The 26,295-nt window shown below is 49.1% G+C and overlaps 7 protein-coding genes across 7 annotated transcripts; 4 read left to right on the top strand and 3 right to left on the bottom strand.

The window, feature by feature from the left end:
- Window positions 1-328: 328 nt before the first annotated feature.
- On the top strand, window positions 329-850 carry FIESC28_07205 (uncharacterized protein; the record flags this gene model as incomplete). Its single annotated transcript, XM_031161346.1, has 1 exon — window positions 329-850. The coding sequence occupies one exon, from the start codon at window positions 329-331 to the stop codon at window positions 848-850; it is 522 nt and encodes a 173-aa protein (XP_031014604.1).
- A 660-nt stretch (window positions 851-1,510) lies between these two features.
- Window positions 1,511-2,402, bottom strand: FIESC28_07204 (uncharacterized protein; the record flags this gene model as incomplete). Its single annotated transcript, XM_031161345.1, has 2 exons — window positions 1,511-2,081; window positions 2,137-2,402. 2 exons carry the CDS (start codon window positions 2,400-2,402, stop codon window positions 1,511-1,513), a joined length of 837 nt encoding a protein of 278 aa, XP_031014603.1.
- Window positions 2,403-4,651: 2,249 nt separating this feature from the next.
- Window positions 4,652-5,983, top strand: FIESC28_07203 (uncharacterized protein; the record flags this gene model as incomplete). The annotated part of the gene is made up of 1 exon (XM_031161344.1): window positions 4,652-5,983. The coding sequence occupies one exon, from the start codon at window positions 4,652-4,654 to the stop codon at window positions 5,981-5,983; it is 1,332 nt and encodes a 443-aa protein (XP_031014602.1).
- A 2,308-nt stretch (window positions 5,984-8,291) lies between these two features.
- On the top strand, window positions 8,292-10,931 carry FIESC28_07202 (uncharacterized protein; the record flags this gene model as incomplete). Its single annotated transcript, XM_031161343.1, has 1 exon — window positions 8,292-10,931. The coding sequence occupies one exon, from the start codon at window positions 8,292-8,294 to the stop codon at window positions 10,929-10,931; it is 2,640 nt and encodes an 879-aa protein (XP_031014601.1).
- A 3,759-nt stretch (window positions 10,932-14,690) lies between these two features.
- FIESC28_07201 (uncharacterized protein) lies at window positions 14,691-17,007 on the top strand (the record flags this gene model as incomplete). The annotated part of the gene is made up of 2 exons (XM_031161342.1): window positions 14,691-16,921; window positions 16,974-17,007. The coding sequence occupies 2 exons, from the start codon at window positions 14,691-14,693 to the stop codon at window positions 17,005-17,007; spliced, it is 2,265 nt and encodes a 754-aa protein (XP_031014600.1).
- Window positions 17,008-18,765: 1,758 nt separating this feature from the next.
- FIESC28_07200 (uncharacterized protein) lies at window positions 18,766-20,556 on the bottom strand (the record flags this gene model as incomplete). The annotated part of the gene is made up of 1 exon (XM_031161341.1): window positions 18,766-20,556. One exon carries the CDS (start codon window positions 20,554-20,556, stop codon window positions 18,766-18,768), a length of 1,791 nt encoding a protein of 596 aa, XP_031014599.1.
- Window positions 20,557-23,520: 2,964 nt separating this feature from the next.
- FIESC28_07199 (uncharacterized protein) lies at window positions 23,521-24,372 on the bottom strand (the record flags this gene model as incomplete). The annotated part of the gene is made up of 1 exon (XM_031161340.1): window positions 23,521-24,372. One exon carries the CDS (start codon window positions 24,370-24,372, stop codon window positions 23,521-23,523), a length of 852 nt encoding a protein of 283 aa, XP_031014598.1.
- Between the last annotated feature and the right edge of the window lie 1,923 nt (window positions 24,373-26,295).

Genomic DNA, 26,295 nt, shown 5'->3' with positions numbered 1-26,295 from the left:
CCCATGAGTTTAAGCTCCCGCCCCTATACGGGTACCTATTTACCAGATTGGTAGAAAACCTACAGAGTTTCGGTCGTGATCATACTTACGCCTCCTGGTGAAACTCAGTCCTGAATATTACCGTACACCATCTATAGGTAGTATAAGAAAGCGCTCCCCAACGGACCAGTCCACTGGATGGTCCTCTCACGTCCTTCCCCAAACAATCTTTTCTGCAGCCCATCTCGACTCTACCTACAGTACTACTTTCATCTTAAAATCGTTGCTTCCGGTCTTTCCTTTACAGTACAACGCTTATCTGAAGAAAAGGAAAATAACACCCAGCAAAATGGTAGCAATCAACACCTTTCAGGCTCTGGCCGTGGCAGCCAGCGCCCTTCCCTTCGTCATCGAAGCAGCACCAACACCCGGCATCCCAAACCCCAAAATCTGGAACGTCGAAGACAAGCCAGAAGCAACACGGAGTCCCGGCTCTGACATCATCCTCGAACCATCCATCCCTCAAACAGGTGAAGGTTTGGACCGAATCAAAAAGACCATGAAGGAGATAGCGGATGAACAGAATAAGAGGGCCCAGGCCTCCAACCGGCACGACTCCTCCTCACTGTCTCCATCCGTCCTCTCGACGTATCGTGGCATCCCAGACGATGATGACGACTCGGAAGAACCCGAGCAACAGCCCGAGAAGCGCGATGTTGCTGATGGTATCATGAACGAGAGCAAGACCGCTTCCGCCAACGAACCTCGGTATCACCGACTGGAGCAGATACCTGATCGACCTAGACTCCTTCACAAACTCAAGACACACAAGGTGGTGCCTCAAATGAAGGCGGATGAGAAACAACAGTAGACTCGCTGGGTCGATAGGGTATATGGGGAACGAACTGGCATATACTTGTTTACATGCAAGATGGGGGAAAGGTGGGATGAAAAGAGAAGGGTATGGAAGTTGACTGATCGAGGCCTTCACGAACAACAGCTCGATTCGAGGATACTTCAATGGGATACTCCCCTTAATACAGTTTCCAGTTGTACAGCCTTTCAATTCACTACTACATATCTTTACAGTGGCTCCGGGACCTTCACATTTCTTTTAAGTTGTTGAGGCATACTTTCTTCTCTTGATATGTACCGACTGTGACAATTACGAGCAGAGATACACTAACAAGGGGACGTAAGAACGTAAAGACTTTGGCTGACAATATGTGAAACTTTTCTAATTTTAGACCTTGACTTAATAGAACTATTATGTTTATACCCAATAATCAAATCGCTCTTCTAAACTCCGGTTCTAGCACAAGTGCCAACTCCTTGGGTAGAACTGGCTCTTTTGCTAACAATGCTCCCCTGATCCAGATCTTGTTTTCCTCTAGTTTCAACTTTTAAGTTTGACCAATTTCCCCGCCAATTTTTTCCTTTGGCATAAATAATAGGGTCTGAAGCCAATCCTATAACCCCCTTGCGAGGTCCAATCTTATATCGTCGTAGAATTATACGAGATTTCGGGAGCTTACGAAGAGGATCCGTGGCTCTTTCTATGGCGAACGAATCCTGGTAGAGACATCCTGTTGCTCTTGTTTTCGTACATGGGCTGTTGTTGAGGTGCCTGCCTTTGACGGTCTGGCTTGCAGCAACAACCCATAGCAGCATGCAGAAGGAAAGCTAGATCAGTGAAGATGGCAGCGATCCACATGAAGACGAACATCTTTATACCAATGTTTGCCCTGATGTTAAGCTGGTCCTGCGCAGTGAGAGCGACTTTGGCCGCAACACTAATGGTGGTCGCAATAGCTGCGGCGAGGGTGACTAGGATTGCTGAAATCGCGGAGAGGATGGAGAGAAGCAGACTCCACCATCGAGTGCGAATGACAAGCAAGCTCAACGGGATAAGGACAAAGTTGACGACGATACCGGCCATGAAGCAACCATACATGATCCTGGAACCAATCTTGAGGAGGTTAAGGACGGTAACAGCCTCTGCAGGGAGAGCGATCTGAGCTCCAGCAAGCAGTTCGCTGACTAGAATTTCGACGGGGTTGAACCAGTACCACTGCTTAGTGGGGGAGCAGTACGTGACACCTCTGGGGAAATTGGTTAGCAACAATATGCGACATAGGTAAGGGCAGAGGAACATACTCATCATTGTAGCCCTCGCAAAAGTTCCATAGTCCGACCTGGTAGAAATCGTGAAGACCTAGACTTCGCGCGACAGAGTTGAGAAGTCTTGAGTTTTCGACCGAGATAGGAATGACTTGCGACACATCGAGTTGGAAGAAGTAGATGTCGTTTAGCGTTGAGTTGATGCGCGTGTTTCCGATAATGACGAGGATAAGGAAAGGGATAGTAAGGAAGTAGAAGGTACTGGCAGCAATGGCCGTGTTGCGACGGTGGACGTTAACCATGCTGAAGGTCGAGTAGAGACGTTGGACAACGGATCAGAGGCGATTTGAGTCGATTGAGTCGTCCGTCGAAGGATCGATAAAGTGATCCGGATGGAAGAAGAGCCACCCGAGGGCTCGTTCGTTTTGGTGATGAATTCAGCTTTGGGCGCCGTTTATATGAGACCAAGTACGGATACGAAACAAAAATTAATGAAACAGCCGAACAACCCAGACAAAGAGGACGAGCGGAAACAGTAAATATTACTGTAGATGACACGATTGGGGCGTCGTGAACACAATGCAATCCACTGGAAATAAGGACAAAGAGAAACAAACAGAAATGCGAAAACAAAAAAGGTAGTCAGTCGATCGCTCTCTTGACTAGACTGAAGTGAAGATAGTAGCGAGCGACAGAGAAAGAGAATGGCAATGCGTTGCGTGTTCTGGGTGGGCCAGCCTAAAGATCAACGCCAACAGCTAAGAGTGCAGCAAGTCGTCATGATGAAGGGAACATCCCAATTCCATGGAAGGATCGAGCTTGTCAATCAGCCACCAGCGGAAGAGGAAAGGGAAAGGGTCGTGGGTCCCTTCCGAAGCCGCTCACTGTCCAGCCATAAAGGATGCTAAGCCCAGAAGGGAATGAGATTAGTGGGGTTACTGAGAGTGGCCCCTGGAACATACCCCTGGATGCCCTCACTTCAGCGGTAAAAAGGTAAGGCTTGTGCTTCCATGCTTGTGGGTAGGTAATTATAAGGGGCCCTGATGAGCTGAACGAATGGATATCCTTCCCTTCCCTCAGTCAGGCGAGCTGTTAACGCTGGCAAAAACAGCCGCCCGCAATCTGACACTGGTTGTTGGGCCATTCGACAAGCCAAGGAACCATTACTATACCTAAGGCATTGCAAAAGAAAACCCAGACCCATGGAAGTCTGAGACTGAGAAGCCAAGACATGCGCGGCTATGAAATCTGAGAGTCTAGACATTGGAACTAAGAAAACATTCAATGCCACGCCATGCCATGCCATGCCATTACTGTCTGAATCTATTGGCGCTTGGCCTCTTGTTCTATCGTATTCCAAATTCACGGCACCCGATCCGTCCAATGAATCCCTCTGGATTCTGAACCTAGAGCAATGTTGTACTGTAGACTGCCGAGCCTCAGGTGAAGCCTGAAGGGGAACAAGATATTGGTTGCCGGTAGTACCGGACTGACTGGGTCTTAGCTGCGGCCCAATGTGATGACGCGTTTCAACACCACAAGAAAAAGAAACGTGAGAGGATCATCAAGCGCTGTCGTGGGTATTCTTCAGTCCATGTTGGTTGTTGTAGTTACTGTTTATGGACTTTTTAGCGCTGTCCGGAACAATCCAGAACCTACAGTTGCAGTAAAACTCAATAACTTGTGCATCTATTTGCGGCTCAACAGCATTTAGCCAATTGTCACAGTCAATTCCTGCCGTTATTACCGCTTAGACAAAGCCTATTCTCAACTACAGCCATCCGATATGTCATTATGTCATGGCGGGTGAGGCCGCATCATCAAATGCAGAGCTAACGGCAAGCCAAGTTTTTTTTTATCATAGTTATTTTTTGCTATGCCCATCATCGTTTTTTTGGTAGATCACCAAGTCCAATAGCAAGCACCCCCTTTTTCCCCGTCTTGTGTCTCCTCACTTCTTCTCTATTTCATTGCTTTAATCTCGTCTGGGGCTACAGGAAAAGCCTTGACTAAAAAGCCAAGCCAGGCTGTGCAAAAGAAGGTTCCTTGCTTGTCGCAGGTCTCATTTCATCCCGCCTCCTCCGTACCATCCTCCGTACGCTTTTACAACAACTGCAGCATTTTACCCACTTCATCTCGTCGATCTTTCGATAGCTACAAAAGGTGGCCCATCGACATTGGTCTGGTGTTTCTGGAGCAGGGATCATAGGCAAGGCGACGCAGCAACATCAATCCAGCCAAATCTAATCCACCGCGGATCGCACTAGATCTTGTATTGCGTTACACCGTAACACGATTTTAGCTTCGTTTCTACGTACATTTCTCTTTCTCCTGGTCCTACCCTGATCTGATCTCCATCTGCAACTTCGCTCTCGGTCCTGGAGTACCACTTATACCAGCAGTGGACCCTGGGTATCGGCAAGTTGGCAGTGCGCGGACCTAAGCTGCGAAGCTTGTTCATTCTAAGCGACTCCTATCGCTTTGACAACTTACTACTTTACTCTGCCAAAAACTTCAACTTCTACAGCGTCTGCGGGATCATTTGCCCGTCATGAAGTTTTACAGCTCGGTCTTTGCCGCTCTGGCATTGACTTCTGGTCGCGTAGCAGCCCAGACGGTCGATATATCAGCAACGTCAGAACTCACCTTCTTTGAAGGTACAAGGACGGCGAGATTAACACGCCAAACCGGTCCTCCTACAGGCGCCTATTCCTCTTACGCTTCAAAGATCACATTGACCTTCTCCGGCACCGAATCAGACGAATTGACGAGCACTTTCACGGGTCTCTTCCCTACCGACCTCACAGAGAGCACCACATTCACCAGCAACCTGACCGAGACCGCTAGCGGTACTGAAACGACAAACGGTACCGCGACCACTACTACGAGTGCGAAGCCTACAAACACCCAGCCATGCAACAACTACATCGAGCTGTGCAAGCGCAAGTACGGCAACATCACCATGGTTGGTTGCCATAACTCTCCCTTCGTACGACCTGGTAACTCGGGTTCCAACCAGGAGCTTGAGGTCGAGACGCAGCTTGATGATGGTGTCCGCTTCCTCCAGGCCCAGATCCAGTTTCCCGCCAACTCATCCGTCCCTCACTTCTGTCACTCGACCTGCGATCTTCTCGACGCCGGTCCCATTACCGACTGGCTCACTAGGGTGCGCAAATGGGTCGACAGCCACCCATATGATGTTGTCACTATTCTCCTCGGAAACGGAAACTACTCCCATCCTGACCTTTACGTCCCCTACATTCGAGAGAGTGGTATCCTTAAGTACGTTTACCAAGCTCCTTACCTGCCCATGGCTTTGGACGACTGGCCTACTCTGGAAAGCATGATTGTTCGCGGCAAGCGAGTCATCATGTTCATCGACTACGTGTCGGACCAGAAGAAGTACCCGTGGCTCTTGGACGAGTTCACTCAGATGTGGGAGACTCCCTTTGACCCTCTGGACCGTGATTTCCCCTGCACTGTGCAGCGACCTCCGGACCTGAGCTCCAAGTCGGCCAAAAACCGCCTGTACCTCATGAACCATAATCTCAACGCCGAATTCAATGTGTTTGGCGCTGAGATCTTGGTCCCAGCTGTGGCACTGCTTAACGAAACTAATAACGACACGGGCTACGGCAGCTTGGGACTTGCGGCCAATAACTGCCGCTCCGATTGGGGACGGGCTCCCAACATTCTCAACGTCGATTACTACAATTACGGTGGCTTCCCAGGCTCCGTCTTTGAAGTTGCCGCACAGATGAACAATGTCACATACGACCGCAAATGCTGCGGCTTGGTTCCAAGCTTAGCTCCTCGAACATACCAGGCTGCCTCCATGACAGCTCTCTTTGCTGTACTAATGTCAGCATTCCTCCTGTTTTAGACACCTGCACATGGTTACCTGGGGACATTTTTTACTTGGATAGGTCCCAAACAAAACAAGCGAATTGATTTTTAAGTTTAAGGCATAGACTGAAGGCATCATAATCCAATGCATTAGATGGATAGGTTCAGCATTTGGGATAGAAATATTCACTCTAGCAGTTGAGCATGGAGTTGTTTTTATGGATTGAATAATATTATAAATCCACATAGATACATAAAAATACAGCAGTGTTACCTTGACCATTCTTGTGTGCAATCATACTAGTTTCTCTATGATAAGTTGAAACGTTTGCAAAATTCGGTGCAGAGAGATGTCCATCACATGCAATCAGTCACTGTACTGGTATTGATTTCAAAGCGCCCAGCAACACTAGATATGGGATCCAAACCATACAAACTCATAAGGATGCATTTGCATAACATCGTTGTACTCATTTTGTAATGCAGGGGGTTATCATGAATTGAATCCTGCATGTCATGATGCTGCACGAATATGCAGGACACTGCAGGGTAGCTACTATAGCACAGAACACAACGACAGGCAGATAGGACAGAACAGGACAGGGGTTTCACCTTGTCATCCGGACGGCATACACAAACGGCAGTAACTAGATGAGGTTTGTGTGATATCCGTAGTACGTCGTTTGTTGTAAATACCTTGACAGACTCTTGCTCCCGTGGCGGGTTCCCTTTACGAGGTTATCTCCATAGAAACATTCAATACGCAAACTTGGCAGCTGAACAAGTTTCGTTGCGACGTTTGATCGGCAGGGCATCAGGTCTGAAAAGTGATTGGCCTGACGGATATGCTAGGTCTAAGTTTAGGGTACCTGTATCCGTAGGCTGTATCTAAATTCAGAAACACCAACTTGGAGTCCCAAGGGATGTAAGCTACAAGCCGTATTGGGAAACCTTTCACAGCCGCCAGTACCTTATGCATGCACTTTGAAAGCCTGGAATTGCTCAGGTCATGGCAGGGAAGGATACAGGCCAAGATCAGGGCAGGCCTCAGCAGGATGCGAGTGTGGTAGCGTACCGTTCCAGTCAACCACAGCAGTGGGAGGCTGGATCCCATGAAGTCCGATATGTAGGGTTGCACTGCAGCAATAAACCAGTTCTGCAGGATTTACTGCACATGATCGTGAATAGCCCCGTGCTCTTTCGCCTCTTCCCGTAGTCTTCAACAGATCCTCAGCAGAAGAAAGAAGACGAACAGGGCGTTGGGTCTGTGTTGAAAAGAACAGACCTCCGTGGACTTCTCCGGTGGCTGAGAATAAGGCTTCAGCTAGGCTCAGTCCCGCTGTTTGAGGCGTGAAGCTGAAGGCAAAATGCTTTATTGAATGTCTTGCATGTACAGTGTCTGTACCCACATGTGCGAAAAGAGTGCGTACGAAACAGTCTGGTAAGGCTGTTTGAGGGAGTGAGTGAGTCAAGGAGGTTGCTTATTGAGATTGATTGGATGAGTGCCCTGGAAGACATCCGGATGCAAAAGAAGTCGTAGCTGCAGCTAGATCAAAGAAGGGCAACCATCGCGGCGGTGGGATATAGAAGATAGGCGCTGGGCGTCTGAGGCGCCTAAATGAGAGTCGCTCAGTATCTGTATGGCAAAACGTCTTTACCAGGTTACATAGAGCGTGAATCTTGAGTTGAGAAACGTGAAGACTGTGGTGTTAATAAAGTATTATTGTACAAGCTCGACTTTGCATGGTACTCCGTGGGGGGGGGGGAAAGACCCCAGACTCACAGGCCTCCAGCCCTATGGAGGTTGAGGTTAGTCAAGGTATGGGCTTGACCCCTCAGAGGCTGGGAGCTGGAGCCTAGCGATCGTTAGCTTGCAGCCAAAAACTAAAGTGGACATGCTGCTTACATTTCTGCTTGTTAATGGAGACTGCTCATGGCTGAACGGCTGAAGCTGTAGGTTCCATCCCGTCTTTCTCAAGGGGGAGAAACACTTTCTCTCCTTCATTCCACTTCTTCAGCTTCTCTGTCTGCCTTGCGTATCTTTTTGTCATTCGCTTCGGTCGATATTTCGCTCTTTTGCTTCTTTCGATAACCGAAATCCTTCATCCTTCCATCGATCGACTATCTTCAGCCCCAGGAACACTTCGCCCCGGCCCGTCTTCAGCGCATTCGCGGTGCCCCGCCCACTACCTATTAAGGTACCTCTACCGCTCTACCTGCCTCAACGGGCGAGCAATCCACTGCCCGTTGAAACCGTTATCCTGTACTGGCCGAGACTCCAATTCGATTTTAATAATATTATAATACATACGGATACTGCTCGACAATGTTAAGAGTTGCGCAACATGGCATATCGAGATGATCGGGCTGAAGAGCCCTTCCACCCTTATGAACCCTATCATCCCTCTGGCTCTGCAGCCATATCGCAAAGAGCCGCGACCAACGAAGCGCATTTGAGCCATCGCGTCTCTGCCATGTCACTTTATCCCGACGATAACCCCTACGATCCTGCGATACACCCTCCACTACACGGTCGCGAATCTATGGTCTCACTCGCCTCTCATGCCGGTCATCAAAGTCCTCCTCAAGCAGAGTATGATGGAACTTCATATGCAGCTGGTTCTGGATGGTCCGCATCGTTTGGTTACAATGGAGCTGGAGGATCTTACGCGCCTGTATCGGGAGCTGGACCACCTCCTTCTCGGCTCCCATCCAGATCGAAGCGCTTATCTGCCTATGGTTCCTCACTTGGACGCACAATTCCCGAGGAGGAGGATGATAATGAGGCATACGACCTGTCATTGCTCGGAGGCGCAGCTTCTATGGGCTACTCCAGCAGTTATAACCGGATAAAAGAGGAGGATGAGGATGCCGACGTCTCCCCTGGCTTTGACGTGAGTGCTGCGTTGGGACCTATGACCTCGCACGATGAGGATTTCATAAAGAAGTTACAAGCACAGGAAGCCAGTGGGAAGTTGACTGGCGGATTGGGTCAAGGCTTTCATGCGGATGTCAAGATGAAGGACGACGAGCTTCTGTCGGTAACACCCGTACCGGTCCAGCGCAGTCTATCGCGATCCTTCTCTCGGCGCAATCAACCTGCGCGCCTGGGCCGATTTGAGACAATTCGACAGAGAGGACAAGACGAAGCCAATAGAAAAGGAGAGGTAATTGAAGTAATAATGGAAGAAGGACCAGGCGCAGACTTGAGCAGTATCGAGGGCCTCAGCACCGTCGGATCCAACGACTTTCGCCGATCGACTTTCCCAGTTAAGGAGGGAACGACAGAGATATTTTACCCCCAGCCGAACTGGAAACCTCCTACAATGCGATGGCCGTACTTGACGCTGTTGATCATCATATCTGCTGTTTTGGCTATTGTGCAAGAATACTTGTTTCAAAGATTTCACAAAGTGCCTATTATCAAGTTCGAGGAACCCAAGGATATAGACGCGTGGCTTTACTTTGCTGTCAAGTTTCTGCCAACAGTTGTTGCTGTCACTTTCGGTGTCTTTTGGCAGTTTACCGACTTCGAAGTACGACGTTTGGAAGCCTTCTATCAACTATCCAGGCAACAGGGCGCATTGGCTTCCAAGTCGATCAACGCTGACTATGTCACGAGCTTCAGCTTCTGGCGACCTTTTCGTGCGATCAAGCTGGGCCATTATGCGGTGGCTCTGTCGTCGTTCGCTTCTATTATGGCTGTCTCATTGGTGCCTACATGCGCAGCTGCGTCTATCATACTAACACCTAGTCGCGCGGAGCGTATGGAAAGCCCCGAAGACGAGAAGAGAATCTATGTGGCAGCGATGTGGTCGCGACTGTTGACTGTGGTCTTGTCCTTGTGTGCGCTGATGGGTAGTGGCCTTCTGTACGTGCTGCAGACTCGACGATCTGGATTGCTTGCCGATGTGAGAGGCATTGCTGGTCTTGCAAGTATGGCTGTCGTAAGCCACGTCTTGATGGATTTCAAGGATATGGATACCGCCAAACCCAAGGATATTCACCAGAAGTTGAAGCGCCGACGATATATGCTTAGGAACTCCTCTCTTGCACCTTACGAAGGCACAAGTGCGAAAATCGAAACAGATAGCGAACAGGACGATGCAGCACATTTGTCAGAGCACCCGCATCCCCTGATGTTGCGGCCGATGGGATGCATTCCTTTTATAGTTGGACTGCTGCTTTTCGCAGGCTTGATCCCGACCATCCTCTTCTCACCCGCTCAGGTCATCACAGACAAGGCTGCCTGGGTTGTCACAGCTTTAGCCGTCATTCTCAAGCTGTGTTGGGGAGCCATGGAGACATCAGTTCGTATGATGGAACCTTACTACATCCTTTCCAAACGACATGCGCATTCCAAGACGCTTACCCTCGATTACACAGCGTTACCTTTTGCCTACATGCCTTTAAGAGCGCTTTTGAATGGGCACTTTGTAGTGTTCTTGGTTGGGTTCGGCTCTGTCATGGCCGAATTTCTTACAATTCTCGTGACCAGTCTTGCTACTGTGGACGGGCAAGACTTCATTGTGGGCTATGGCCTGCACCTTGGCAAAGGCGAATGGAAAGAGAAGGATGACAAGAAGAACCTGTTCAACTCCGGACAAGAGACGGTGCGTTCGTTTTACATCACCCTCGGCGCCACGCTGTTTATACTTTTATACATGTTCGTCGTCGCGAACATTGTTTTCTTCCGACGACGGCATCCTTTCCTGCCGCGACAGCCCAACACAATTGCGTCGATTTTGGCATTTATTCACCAAAGCAAGATGCTGTACAACTTTGTGGGCACCGCTAAGCTCAGCAATAATGATATGGCGAAGAAACTGGACGACGGGAAGACGTATGGACTGGGTTGGTTTACAGGAAGAGATGGACAAACGCATTGCGGAGTGGATCAAGAGGAACTGACGAGTTCATACAAGCATGGAGTCGATTATACGACAATGAATAACCCGTGGAACGCGCAATGGGACGTGCTGTAGCCCAGAGGTTGCGCAATACATTAACCGGCACTTGAACGGTTTTTTATGATTATGGATACAAGATCTGCGCATGACGATCTATAGGCAGGTTTTGACATCAGACAGCAAGCATCTATCTGGAAGGGTTTGGGATTGGCGTTTAGTAAATTAGATGTCTGGCATTGACAATGAAATTTTATGCCTTGATTGCGATGCCTCTCTTTGTCTGTCTGGATTGAACTCATTGAAGATGGATAATGTTATAAGACAGACGATTTCGAAACATGAGGGCCGAGACAAAATATGCGACGAGCGAAACATGAAATGCGACTCGGAAGATGAAGAACCGGAAGGGTCACGATTTCATCTATTCGCTTGCCCTCGTCTCTGACACGTGCCGGGCATGAGAAAGGCCATGAATGTGGATGGAGCGTCGATCATACACTCATGAAGGTTTCTACATGGTGGGTTTCGAGTTGACGCGTCCATCTCCATCTCCATAACTCCGCTCGATGACATTCGACGCTTATGTTTGAGATGTGAATCAATTGTCCAGTGACAATGCCTCTGACTATAGTCTTGAGTGGGCTTTCGCCTCTTCAGGTGAGATCAACCCCCCCCTTGACGAGCTTTAATTTCTCTGTGTGCGTGTATCCGTACGCGCTTACAGCACAAGACGTTGTGCTATTGGTTGCTAGGAATGCGTGCCCCTGAATATCGAGGCTGTGAGGGGTCGGGGATGTTGGAGATCAGGAATGTCAAGAGATCAATGATATGTCCAATAGGACGTCGAGGGGAGACGATCACAGAGTTTTTCTTGTGAAACTTACTACGGCGATACAAAATTGGACGATGTGCGGTGGTGACGGTTGGGGAGTTGAAACCCAATTGTTGTTTTGGGCTGGAAATAGAACGGGAGTCACGGCAGCTTTACTGTATTTGAGGTATATTCCATCTCGCCTGGTGACATGATAATAATTAATATTCTCCGAAGCGAGTATACATACCAGTGAGAGATTCTCTCTATCCGTGTATTTGTTCTGTCCTGTTCTGTTCAGGGATGTTGCTAGACGCACTGCACTGCTGCAAGTAAGGCGCTGTAAGCTGAGCGTTCATTACTCCATACAACTCAAGAACGCGAGTCTTGGCATCATCATGGAGATTAGATCTTCCAAAAGTCTATTGACAACTCAAAATATTGATTGATTGACCTGATTCAGTTGACGAACAAAACAATAACATCAAGTTTTGGTGATTCGTGACTCATGCACAATTGCCTCTCTGTTTCAGAAGAGCTATTCATAACATTCCCCATCGTACTATAGTGAGCACATTATGAACCTACAGTACTAAATTCATGCGAGAATTTCCCCAACTTCCATTCTCGAACCTAGCGGACATGCCGAAAGTAGTACCTTAGGTACACTTCGTGTTCACATTTTAGGTTGCCCAAGAAATTATCCAAGAATAAACCAAGAACAACCAAGACACGACGCGACAGTGTTTTGGCTACACAGCCTCTTCATCTTTGCCTATCGCAATTCAATCGATGGACTGAAAACGGTTGGCATCCATCGTCGTCTCGTCTTCTGGTGGTGGCCTGATGCTTTAGTTCAATAAATTTGACAGACCTGAAATGGCCCAAGACCGAGCAAGGGCCACCCCTTTTGAGATTCGGGCTTCGGCAGCGTTACAGAGTCAGAGAAGAGTGAGAACTGAGTATCCGTAGAGAAGGGGAGGGGGGCTGTGCAAGCCTCAATTAATTAAATTAAACAAGATGCGACCTGTGACAATGCGAGATGGTGACGGGGACGTAACATTTGTATCCATCCACAATACAAACACTTCAGAACAGTACATCACGACCTGCCTCTCTTTTATTTGCAGTAAAGCTTATTTGTTGCTTACACTTCTTAGTGTTGCTACAACCAAGTTGTTACTGTTGCCCAGGTCTTGGCCTTTGAGCGGGCTTTGTTGGCACCATCATGCAAACCTGTAATTGACCAACCACACGACCACTTCATAAAATCAACATGTCGTTGACATAAAGTCTGGCAGCACTACTGCACGGCAAAACACAAAAACCGGAAATCTTATTGTTTACCGCTGCTGAAAACATGTATTTGTGCCTCAGATCACCGAATGAATGATGCTTTGTGAGGTTCTCGACCTTGTTTTATGCAGCTCAGAATGCAGACCAGCCATTTGTGTTCCAACTCCAACTGCCATGCCAGCCTCTCGTTGATCTGCATCGGCACTCTGGAAACTGACTGTTGCTGTAACGGTGTAACCGCAATACAAGCTTGTGCCAAGATCTACACTAAACAATGGGACTCTTGCAACATTGAATCGTAATCCTCTGAATCCAACAGACTTTCGACATTGTGAACAACCTGCAACACTTCTCTTCCAGGTCCCTTGTACTTTGCAGACACTCACACACGGAAAGGTCACAAATTTGGACCTCGTTTTCCAGGGGTTATCGCCGCTGAGGTGCCCACAATGTACATATTGTTAGAGTCGATACGAGATCGTCACCCCATGCCTGGCCAAGCATCCGTGTCATTGACTTGCGCTTGGCCCAGAGCTTGGCCTACATTCCATGTACCTGCACAGCCTCCAGATTCTTAATCTTGGAGGGAGCAGGCTACCCAGGCTCAAGACTTGCTAGCAGCGGTACATGGTATACGAAGTAGCGAATTGTGAATACGACCGCACCGTATTCCTGCTGACTGTGCTTCACCTCGCCTTGTAACACACCCTTAACGTTTGCAACAGTGTACTGAAATGTACTCAGCACAGAACGAAAGAAAAAAAGAAGACGCATCCTCCCCAGAATCACCCAAAAAGAGAGTGTCTTGAAAGTCAAGAAAGACAAAGCCCGTTCGCATAATTGACGACTCCCCTATCACACGCAAGCCCCAAGACCAGACTAGGCCTATTATTGTCACTCTAGTCCCCGCTTTCACCACGTTCGCTCCTGTGAAAGAGACCACCTGCCCCCTTGTTTCCCTTCAAGTTCAGTGAGTGGACGGCGATAAATCCACTACAGGCTGGGCTTTGGCTGGGCTGGGCTGGTATCGAACCGCGCGTGCCCGCATTGGATCAATTTACTTGGGTGTCAGGTACTTGCCGCTACTAAGGGAGTCTACCAGGTTGGGTCGTACCTGCTTCTCCTGCCGCTAGGTACCACTCCACTAAGGTGCTACCCAGGCTCATGTTCCCGATCCATCCCTCCCTCCCTTTGGCTCCTTGCCTTGCCTTCCCCTACCTTATTCATCTTTCCGCTCCTTCCTTCCCTCTAGTCTGTTGTCGCTGGTCTTCCTTTTCCTCCCCGACTCCCCCCACACAACAAACCCATTTCATTCATCATCCGCGACAACGGCAAACGCCAAACCAATTTGACGACGACGAGACGACCAAAGCTGTTCCTACCAGCCACGCCTCGTCGCGGAGACGACTTATCGCCTCGACCTTTCGCTATTCAACATTCTTATTTCTTTCTTTTTACCTTCGCCTTATTCCGTTCGTAATTCGCCAACTTCGCGGCCTCACTCGCTTGCCATCAACCACAAAGTCTATTCTGAATAAACTCGCACTCTAAAACCAAACGGCTACCGCTTCCGCCGATAGTTAATCGATTTCTCGCCTACTGGTTAATACTTTCGACTGTTTAAAAGACTGCCAAGTCACTTAGAACGACGTTAACGACCTTTCGACCGAACGCTACGACTCGATTGCCGGCTACCATAATCACAACTTCTGGGAATAGTGGTCACGATGTGGTCTTGCATCATGAAGCCAATGGCGGTTCTCGCCTCAGTGGCTGCACTGGCCTCACCCGTCGCGGGTGAGAAGATCCTCTACTCCAGCTCCCTCAACAGTTGCCAAAAGGACAATGGTTTCAAAGCCACACTTTTCAACGTCGCTTTGACACCGAACAACGGTTCTGCCTATGTCAACGCTGTGGCGACTTCGTCTATCCAAGGCAAGGTCAAATTCGACATTCGGCTCTCGGCCTATGGATACGAGTTCCTTCGCCAGACTGTTGACCCCTGCTCGATTAACCTGGCTGGTCTATGTCCTATGGTTTCCGGAAAGATTCCCTTCAAGTTCAATCTGCCCATTGGTAAAGAGAACCTGGACCAGGTACCTGGAATTGCCTACAATATTCCTGATCTTGATGCTACTGTTCGTGTTTATGTCAACATGTCCGACACCGGTGAGAGTCTGGCATGTGTCGAGGCCGATTTCTCCAACGGAAAGACGGTCGATCTCAAGGGTGTCAAGTGGGCTACTGCCATCATCGCTGGTCTTGGTCTGATTTCTTCTGCCATTGTTTCCGGCGTTGGCCATGCCAACACGGCTGCTCACGTTGCTTCCAACTCGCTCTCGCTCTTCGGCTACTTCCAGGCCCAGGCCATTCTCGGACTCACCAGCGTCGGTCTTCCCCCAATTGTCTCTTCGTGGACCCAGGACTTCCAGTGGTCTATGGGTATCATTCGCGTCGGATTCATGCAGGATATCTTCACCTGGTACCAGCGAGCAACTGGTGGTACGCCTGAGTCAATCCTCTACAACGTTCGGCAAGTCTCAGTGCAGGTGCAGAAGCGAAGCTTGGAACTTGCCTCCACCAGTGTCGACCTTTTCAAGCGCAGTGCTGCAATGATGCCTCGAGGTTTCACTGAGCCGATTGGTAACGCCGCCAGCGCTCTCACTAAGCGTGCCAACATTCAAACAGAGGACGGAACTTATGTCGTGTACGGTATCCAGCGAGTTGCTTTCAAGTCCAGGATCGAAACTACCAACTTGTTCATGACTGGTCTTACTTTCTTCTGCATTTTCGTCGTTATCACTTGCTTGGCCATGGCCGCCTTCAAGGGTGTCTGTGAGCTTTGCGTTCGCCAGAAGTGGATGTCCCAAGACAAGTTCCTCGAGTTCCGCAACGGCTGGCTCACTGTTCTCAAGGGTATTCTCTTCCGTTTGACCCTGATTGGTTTCCCACAGATGGTCATCCTCTGCCTTTGGGAATTCACTCAGCAGGATTCACCTGCCGAGGTCGTCCTCGCCGTCTTCTTCCTTCTGGGCATGACTTTCACACTCGGTTGGGGCGCCAGCAAGGTCATTCGTATCGCTCGCCGCTCTGTCGCTATGCACCGAAACCCCGCCTACATTCTGTTCTCTGATCCCCAGGCTCTCAACAAGTGGGGTTTCCTCTACGTTCAATTCCGAGCTTCTGCCTACTACTTCATCGTCCCTGTCCTTGTCTACACCGTCATCAAGGCCATGTTCGTGGCTTTGGCCCAGAAGAGTGATATCGCACAGGCTGTTGGTTTCATCATTATCGAAGTCGGCTTCTTGATTGCCGCCTCCGTTCTCCGACCTTGGATGGACAAGCCCACCAACTCATTCAACATCGCCATTGCCGCCATCAACTTCATCAACGCTATTTTCCTTCTTATCTTTTCTAACGTCTTCGGCCTGCCTAAGATTGTTGTTGGTGTTGTTGGTGTAGTTCTGTTCGTCCTGAACGCCTCGTTTGCTCTTATCCTGCTTCTTATGCTTATCGTCTCGACCGCGTTGGTGTTCTTCCGCAAGAACCCCGATGCTCGATACCAATTCATGGCTGATGACCGTGCCTCTTTCATGAAGTCGCAGACCCAAGTCAATGCTACAACTGAGCTTGATGCTCTTGCAGCCACTGCCCGAGGTGACAAGTCTGGTTACAATAAGCACCTCGACCTGGATGAGGAGGATTCCGTTTCATCCGAAAGCTTGAGAAGGCGGGCTGAGGCGAACAACCACTCCCAAGCATCCTTCCAACGAGGTGATGCGCCTCCTCGTTCTCCTGTCAACCCAGCCATGCCACTCTTCCCGGCTGATGGGCGACCGTCAAGCCCTTTCCGCACTGCGTCACCAAACCCCTATCAACAATCCAGCTCAAATCTATCTCAACAAAGATCGGCAGATAATGGTAGCCCCGGTGGCCACAGGGCGCAGAACAATGCTAGGTAAGCTCACATACTACACCGTAACCTTGAACTCCAACTGACCCTTCTTTAGTCCTTGGCAACGAGGTGCCGGCTACGAGCACTAATTGATTTAACTCAAGAGAATTTGCCTTCTTATTTCATGATGAGCTTATACTTAGACTATTCTCGAGGGGGTAGACTTTGCATTTCACGCAGCTTGGTTTATGCGAGGCCGGCCCAGCAGACGAAGCCTTCAGGATTTCTGCTGTGGATGAAGCGAGTGAACTCTGGACTTGCAGCCAGTAATCAACATTACCCACGCTAAGATCGTGTTTCCTTTCTTTGCTTGCTTTCCCTTATCTTTTTATTTTTATTTTGGATGGTTCTTTGTCAGAAGCATGACGATGGCGTCTGCAACGAGACTTGGCGTTGGCGATTATCGGAACCCTAGTACTCTTACGAGTGTTTGCTTTGTATATATAAACAATATGGGGAAGGGACGAGGAATATGCTTTTTATTGAACTGAGGTGATTCAAGCACCAGTTTATCGGATATCCGGGGATCATACTGCAACCTTCAAAGTTACAGCCATGGAACGCTTTTTTTCCTAGTGGTTGCCCAAATAAAACACAAAAAATTTCAATAACTTAACTATATACTCTCACAACTATTTCACAATAAGCAGGCTTATTCCCCGACTGTGCCTGCATCCTGCTGAGACTCGGATCATATACGACACAATTGTGTTGCTCCTTGTATAGACTCGCTGATATTCGAGTCAGACCCTTCCTCGATGCAATGGTATTTCACTTATACGACGCAGTTCAGCTCAAATGAGAGTAACTTTCTTTATTGTGTGTCTACGGAAAAGGCCATCTGAGCGAATGTATCCCCCACGATTAACCATGGAGAGATGCCCGCTTCTGACAACCGAATCTACCTACTTTGGTGAGACTGGTATGAAGCCAGCCTTCACGATAATTGATAGCCTGCCACCCGTGCCCATCCACGTCCTCTTTTCAACAACCAGGATGTTGAGAGGAGAAACACCGAATACCCAATCCAGCTCTGCCTGTACAAATACAACTATTACTCCGTGATTGAGGGAAACAACAAGGCTTTGCGTTTTGAAACGAGAGGCTTTCGAGATCAAAGAACAAAAAAAAAGAAGAAGACCGTGTGGTAGATCTTGTGGTATACTAATGATACAAGAATGGTATATCAAAGAAAACGAACAACAAGAGATATAAAACTTGAGTAAGTCGAGAGACCAGGAGCGTCTTCAGCCAATTTGCCGCAGATGGAGTGGTGAACAAAGGGAATAAATAGGTAGGGAAGGGTTGATTGATATAGATAGGAAGTAGGATAGAGAGGTTTTCTCCAAGTCTGGAATAACGCGCAAAAGCTTTGAGAAAGAGTGAAAGAAGATTTTTGAAAACGCCGTCGTTGTCTTATGGCAATGGGATTTTTGGCAGAAAATATGAAAGAAGAAGTTGTGTCTGTCGTCCAATTGGTGAATATCGTTTGTTGTCATGATGTTAATTTTGATGTGGTGTGGTGTTGTTAGCTCCTTCCCTTCCCCCCTTTCAACGGCGCCGCTTCGCCTTAGCTCGGTCGCAGATTGTCTCACTTCACCACCAGCACCTGAACCTTTGCGCCTGCCACCTTGAAGTATTACACGTGCCACTCTAAAGTGAAGCACGACGTATTTCTTCCCCTCTTTTGTCTTTGTCTTCGCATCATTGTATTTCTATTATTGCTTTGATCGACCAATGCGAAGTCGCAGATTGGAAGTTCCTGACAGAAAGTTTCAGCAGCCACATACGTGTTCATATGCAGGAACCAGGAACCAAAAAAAATGATGGAGGTCAGCTTTGAGGGGTTAAAAGGCAAAACCCTGCTCCATAAGCTTATCGACATCACCTCCCGCTGCTTGCACCGCTTTCATAGCTGCTTCGCTTAGTCGTCGTCTTCGTTCCATCGCCTCACGTTCTCGGCGCGCCTTGGTCTTGGAGCTGCCGCTCGGCGCAACACCTGTCATGAGGAGACCACCGTCACTGGGAGTAAAGTTGACGAATCCGATATCGCCGCCGCCTGCGCTGCCGCCGCTGGAATCTCTTGATCGTCGTTGTTTGCGCATGGCAGTGGGAGTGCCAGGTACCATACCGCGACCTGAGGCGCTGCGGGCCGACCCAACGGACCCGTTGGAACTGTGGCGCGAGTGCGCTGTGGTAGGCGTTGGTGGCACGGATGGTTGTCGTGTCTTGCGAATAGGAGAGCACGACAAGTGTCGAGCTCCAGAGGATGGCGCTCGCGGTGGGCGGTGTCGCTCTGTGGTAGGCGGGACAGGCGGCGGTGGAGGGAGGTAAGTTTGAGCGTTGAGTGCAAGGTCATGAACCGGCGCTGAAGCATTTCTTGGTTGTGGCATGTGAATCATAAGGCCCGCCGAGTTGGGGTCGTGCATTTGGTATTCGTACGGTAACTCTGCGTGCTGGGCATGCATGGCAAGATTGAGGTTGGCGTTCTTCTGTTGCTGAGGGTCGACAACGACATACTCGCCATTTTGGTTAAGGAGATTTAGATCCCACCAACCACTTTGATGAGCATTCTGAGCCATATACTCATGTCCTGGCCACGACTCAGGTGCTGAGCCTACAACCGCGACGGGCTGTTGATGAGGGTGGCCAGGAGCAACTGTTGGTTGATGGGGATGCTGGTGTGGATGGGGATGGGGATGTTGCTGATGCTGCCAAGATGATTGAGGAACTTGTCCCGCCATCTCAGGTTGGTATAGGCCTGGTTCTGTCTTGACTCCCGGTGACACAGCCGGTGTGTGGATCCCATTGTTGCTGAAGAAGCGCATGTTGTTAGGGGGCTGCTGAGGAATTTCATTAAAAGGATCGTCGCAAAAGCCATGAACAAAGTTCGTGCTATCCGGCCCGCATGTTGGTGAAGGGGGGAATGCGTCATTCCCGTTGTACGGATGATCCTGGAGTCTCAAAGCCCGAGGAGGGTTGTCCATGGTTGGAGAGCCAGGGCGGTCCATGGCGATGGGCTTTCTGGGTCTGCGAAGTTTGCTGGCCTTTCGGATTGTTGATGAGAGTGCTTCGACGAATTTATTAGGTTTCCTAGTCATGGTGTTGGGCGGCGTTGGCGATGATGGTTGTGAGACAGGTACTCGTCGGCCAGGTGAGGTCTGAAGTGAGATACCATTAACTTGGGGTAGTTCTGGGTCAGACATGGAAACTCGAGGCACCATGGAACGCTTCTCCATTACTAGTCCATCGTTTCCAGCAAGTGCGAGGCTACGAGGGTCAACCTCCTGTGTTGCGCCAGGTGCGGCTGACGATCCATGGTGAGAGGGGCCCGTCGCGTCGACTTGGGAGCTGCAGGAAAACAAGTCGAACTCATCTTCAGTTGTTGAAACGCCCGATGAAGCGGACGCGGTAGATTCGGCAGGGTGATCAAGGATGAGTCCATCGGCCAAGGCAGGCATACCCGGATTGTGACCGTGAGGATCGGCCATGGATGATGGGATTTCGTTGTCAAAGTTGATAAACTCGCCAAAGAAGTCGGCTGATCCATTGTTGGGTCCGTCATCGATATCCTGCCAGTAGAAGCCCGGGTCGCGGTCGGTAGCCTCAACCCGGAAGGGTAGGGTCCAGGAGGCCATTGGTATACTGCACTGTTGTTCGGCTAAACTGTTTGAAGCTGAGGGATAAGACGGCAATGGAGGCGTGGTCAACCAAGCGAGTCACCTTGGGCTTGCTGAGAAAGTCAATGAAGGCGACGAAGATGTCGAAGTGGAAGAGGAAGGTAATGGCATGAATGAAACGAGAGCCAAAAGAATGGCAACGGAGGGAATGAAAAGAAGGAGCCTTGGGCCTTTGAGTGATAGCGAGAAGAGAGGCGACAGGCTAGAGCCAGTCAGAGGCAGCAAAACAAAGTTCAAGACGAGCAACAAGAGACTCGGCCGGTAAGCGAACGAGACCTGACAAGGCGTGGAGATGGTCAAAGTCAAGTCAATGGAGCAACGGGCAAGCCAGCAACGGGCACCAGAGAAACGGGCGAGACACGACGAGGAATAAAACAAGGCCGGTCTGGTTTTTGATGACTTTACTAACAGTGGATTTGACGGACAAGATCGCGACATTCAGCAAGATTGGTGAGATGAGAGGTCTACGAATTCATTCTGGCTCAGCAACGAGACCGTTGCGCTGTGCTGTTCTGCGTTGCTACTTGGGAGAGGCAGTTGGAGTGCGACAGCGGGAGGAATGCACGGCGCTATGAGGGAGCATTCCATCGAAAATGATTCTCGTGTCATGGACACAGATCATTTACCCCCCTCCCTTTGTCTATTCTAGATGGGAATAAAAATGGACGATCCCTTTGTGCGACATATGTTGATTGATTGCGAGAAATGTTTCCATATCTAGAAGGTTTGAAGATTGAAGAATATGACAGGCTTCGGGATTTTAATTTTTGACAGCTTCGAACAAAGAGATACGAAGCAACCCTGGGCCCGGGAGACTTGGGCTAGACCTGGATCCCCTGGACAATGGATGGGGGAGGTGGTGATGCTCTGGATGGCCGAAGCCACTCGGAACTAGAGGTAGAGGCGCTGGGACGGGCTAAGGTAGAGTTCACGGGTGTACCTACGTTAGCCTAAGGTCGAACGGGACGAGATTTGCCTTTTGTATGGAGCGTTTGATTGATGGGCAGCCGAGAGTTAAGTTGGGTTGGTCGAGTTGAGGGAGGGGGAAGATTTTGAGTTGGGCCCGGCTGGTGATGAGCGAGCGTTTACCTGGAGATCTTGCAGAGCTGTAGTGATTGACAAGAGGGATTTACGAGTAGATGATTGATGACATGACGTCTATGCGAAGATCTTTGTTAAAGGTATTGCATCACTTTTCGCATATCACAGCCTAGATGATTATATCCAGGTCGATAGAGTTGAAGGTTTATGGGACCTAAGTGATTGATGTGCAGCAGTACAGTCCAGTAGCAGCACCCTTACCCTTACCTTTACCCGTGCCCGGGCTGACCTCATGGGCCTGGGCCTGCCCTGACTCCCGCCTGTACCTTGCAGCGGGCAGCCAAAATGGTTGCATTGCATTGCATTTTTACAGGGGCATGATCAGATCTGACAGGCTCGAGACCCCACCTCCCATGTCATTGTGACTGTAATTGAGATATGGATCTCTCTTTGCTTTCGATCGACCCGCCCATAGACTACTTTACATAGATGGAATCTTTATTTTCCTGCGCATTCAATTAAACACAATTGAATCTTTCATCGTGAACTTGTCTCACCTCAAGAATGTTCCTGTTAGTTAGTTTCTTCACCACTTGTCTAACCTCGTCACCTCATCAACGACCCCATGCACTCATGCCTTGTCATAGTAAACATTGCTTAATTAACCAACTGAATGATTCATGTATTCCATCTATCAATTCGATTTTTCACATTTACTTTGTCATGAGGCCTCTTTGACTACCTGAATGGGAACTCACCGTTATCCACATCGTTTTGTGCCCAGACCTCCCCTCTCCGATGAACTCTTTTCAGCGACGCCTTGTCCCTCTTGACCATGGCGTCCGGCTGTTGGCGGCACAGATTAATTGACGAGAAAAAATCTCGTCGTTTGGCTCGTACGATGTGAAGGGACGCGAGTGCAAGCGCGACGGCACGACTAGGCCTTGACGTGTAGAGTAAACAGGATTCGGGTAAGAACCAAGGCGCCATTGCCGACCTTTATCTAAGTACGTTGACAAATCAATCAAATGATCAAGCTAGCATACCATTCTTGAGATAAAGGTCTTATGGTGGTCACACACAAACCCTCGGCCCGGCTGGTGATGGCTTCATCAGCCGTGTCTTCCGATAAAGTTTAAAAGTCGCTCCGATCAAGTCTTACCGAAATCGAGCTTCCACACCCATTTTCTCAGTTGTGTTATACAACTTCAATTCTTAACACGACTAAGACTGCTATGCTGCCGTCATTAAGCCAGTTATCACGTATGTCACATGTTTGATGCTCTGTAAGAATGTTCGTTGTGATAGTTACACACGTTTGTTGCGTTTATTCCATCGCCAATCTGGAGATGTCGTCGATCCATCGGGATCAGACGTCGTGCGAGGCTCTTCTAAACTACAGGATAATACTAATACCAACATCGACCTTGTTGGTCGCGCAACGCAACGCAATGCAATGTACTGCACTGTATCTCATCCCTGCTTCCTGGCCGCGACCTTGCATCCTGACCACGACTCTCACGTCATGATGCGCCTCATGCTGGTTCTGTCTTCCAAGCATATTCCGAATTCAAACGCCTTGTACATGATCCATGGTAAAACAAACTATGCTCCCTGTCGTGATACCCGTACGCCAAACTGTGAAATCTCCGAAATAATCAAACAAATGACCAACGTGTCTAAATCTCAAAAACTTCCGAAAAAACGCCTTAGCCCATTCATCCCCGGTTCTGTCCCGAAAGGGCGGATGCTTCGCTCTTGTAAATGCTCGTAACCATATAACGCCGTTGTGTCGTACCCGATCCTTCTAAGCTGGTCATGACATATGCTATGCCGCCTGCACCCACCAAGGACACCGCTGACATGCAACGCTGATGTGCTCTATTGTGCCGAAATAATCACTGATGATGCTTGAGAATCGGATCGACCTCGTATAGAGCTTGCGCCCGATTGAGAGTGTTTGCTCCTCTTCTTATCACGTCGTCGCATCCGTGGTACACTGTGGATGGTGTTGCGACAGCGGCTAGCGGCATCAACCGATCTCCTGTATCCGAGATCATAACGCTTCTTGATACCGTCTGGCGTGCTGGCCGCCCTTAATGACCCAGCTGATGGAAGCCAAGAGAAGTCATCTTCATCTTCGCAGTATCCCTCGTCCACTTCGAACCCGCCAAAGGCGTTGGGTCTATACATAGACCTTGTGATAGTTCCTGGAGCTTCGGCGAGCGCGGTGGGGTCGACGGCAATGGGCTCAAAGGAAGCGAAAGGCATGCTCATGGAGTCCGTGGAGATTGTTTGTTTCTCTGAAGTGGACGCATTTTGTGAAGTCGGCATATTGCTGTGATTGTCGGCATCAATTTCCATCGACCTCGAATTGTGGTGGGTGAGTATCGAAGAAACATTGACGCAATCGTCGTCAGGTAATGAAATAGGCGAGAGAGCGGATTCTGGTAGGCGTGTTGTTGAAAGTGAAGATTCGCGGTGGTATTGGCTGAGTGATGAACTACCAAGTTGAGAGGTAAGGACGTCGATTGATTGGGGTTGAAATTGCGAGTTTAAAGATGAAGAAGGTGGTGAACCTGGTGGCGATAATGGTGATTGAATTGATGTCGCCTTTTCAGACGTCATTGTTGTGTCCGTGTTCGAAGTCGAAACAGTGTTATTTTGCTGTTGTGGTTGTGATGCCTTTGCGGGCGAGTCTCTTCGCTGGCGTGCCTTGTGAGGCTCCCACATGGCTAGAGCTAGAGGCTGGTGATGACTTGCCCCATGGAGGTTGAGTAAAAAATATTGGAGAGAGCGTGTGTGTTGGGAATATTTGAAAGATTGATTGACGATTGAGAAATAGAGATGGTGATGAATGGATTGTGGGAATAGAAATGGCAGTAGAAGCAAAGATAGAAACAGAAACAGACGGGAAAGAGCAGGGGCGAGCAGGCCAAGTAATATGAAGGCATCCGCGTTGCGCTAGAAGAGCAGGCGTTGACGCCGCTTCATTGCTGGGGTGGAGCAGACTCGTGGTGGTGTAGTTAGCGAACTAGTGATGACCGTAGACGTAACTTAGCTTCTGAAGAGGTAATAGTAGAAACAGGTAGTTTTGGTGCTATAGGCTATCTAGGTCATATTGAGCTTAATGATCCGACAGGATGGTAGGCTTTTTTCCCTGCTAACGTATCTAGTACAGTACAGTACACCGACTCTACCAAGTTATTTCTTTGTTTCTGGTTTCTGTCTTACCGCCAGGGCTGGACCGGACTGAGTGGGCTTGTCTCTGATGAAGGCGTCTCGACTCAATACATAACTTGGGTACTGTACAGTACTGTCCAGTGGAGCTTATCAGTCTAGTCCCCATGCGCCCGTCCTGCCGGAGCAATCAAGCCTCTTCTGGGAGCGGTTTCCAGTGCCAGTGCAGCGTTTGTACCGAGAGCCGGGTCTCTAAACCCGACAGCGTGTCCCAGGGTGGTCCCAGCTGTGGAACTGTGTCCTGTTGAGTTCATCTAATTGGCTCATCTACGAGATGGTGGTCTCTTGGCGGTTTACATGGATGAATGCAATGCACATCAGCCCATGTCCCTTCTCCATGTCGCATCCCATCCATCGGATTGGCCTAACAAGGGGGAGTCTAACTCTTTTTATTTTTTCTCTTATTTCCACACACGCTTCGCTTCAGTCCAGTCATGTCATCCAAATCAAATCAAAACGAGATCAGCCAGCCCTTGCATCACCAGCAATCGTCCGGTAATACCGCAGTCCAGTCTGTCGGGTTGCCATAGTGGATGCTTGACGCGCTGTAGGCTCTTTTACTGCAGATCTTTTACACTCTGTTGAATCACTTCAGCTTTCAAGTTGAATCAATCAATCCTTACAGTACTGACCCCTGAACCGAGCTGAGCTGGGCTGGGCTGAGATCAAACGTTGATAATTACCGAGTATTGAAGGACCTCAGCTCGAGGTTAGACCAACGACTGGCATCAGCGTCCATACTAAAGCGCGGGAAACGACATTCATAGGGCTTTAATTGCTGTCCTTGCTTGTTCCCATTCAATGTTACTGTCCTCTGTACCTTGCTTCATCTGCCTGCCCGTTTGCTTACTGTACATGTACACTTTGTCTGAAATAGAGTGTCATATAATCGTAAACCCCGCGGCCACCCCTTCACCTTCACCTTCAAAGGGTCAGGTAGATTTCTTGGCGTATCGACCAGCCGTTTGCTTATGATTCGCTAATGTTCGAATCCTAGTGCCACCTGCAGGCTGGCCCCTGACGCCTGTGGTGTTAGGATGGATGAATTCGGTAATCCATTCGTGGAGGCTCAAGTCAAGTTCTTTATGTTGTATCTTATAAACAAGCCCTCGGAGTATTTTAGAAGGAATATCCTTTTCGGACACATGTCTGCCGTGATGCCATGCCATGTAAGGTCCCGTTTGCATTGGCACATCATGTCGGAATCCTTGTGTCAATTATCCATGACACAACGTGTATCAGAGATCATGCACAGCCTTGGCTATGGATATAATCAATCATCCTTCGCAAGGCAGAAAACTGTTCAGACGAAAGGAAGAAAATGGTCCACCGACCTGGGCTGTTCTCACCATCTGACACTAACACAAGCCTGAGATCCCCCCGTAGGGCAGTGGACAGTGGACAGGCACTAAATCT

Source organism: Fusarium coffeatum (genome assembly GCF_003316985.1).
Source record: "Fusarium coffeatum strain FIESC_28 chromosome Unknown BRIP53273_contig_158, whole genome shotgun sequence".
Lineage (NCBI taxonomy): Eukaryota > Fungi > Ascomycota > Sordariomycetes > Hypocreales > Nectriaceae > Fusarium > Fusarium coffeatum.
This window is presented reverse-complemented; position numbering and strand designations above follow the sequence as displayed.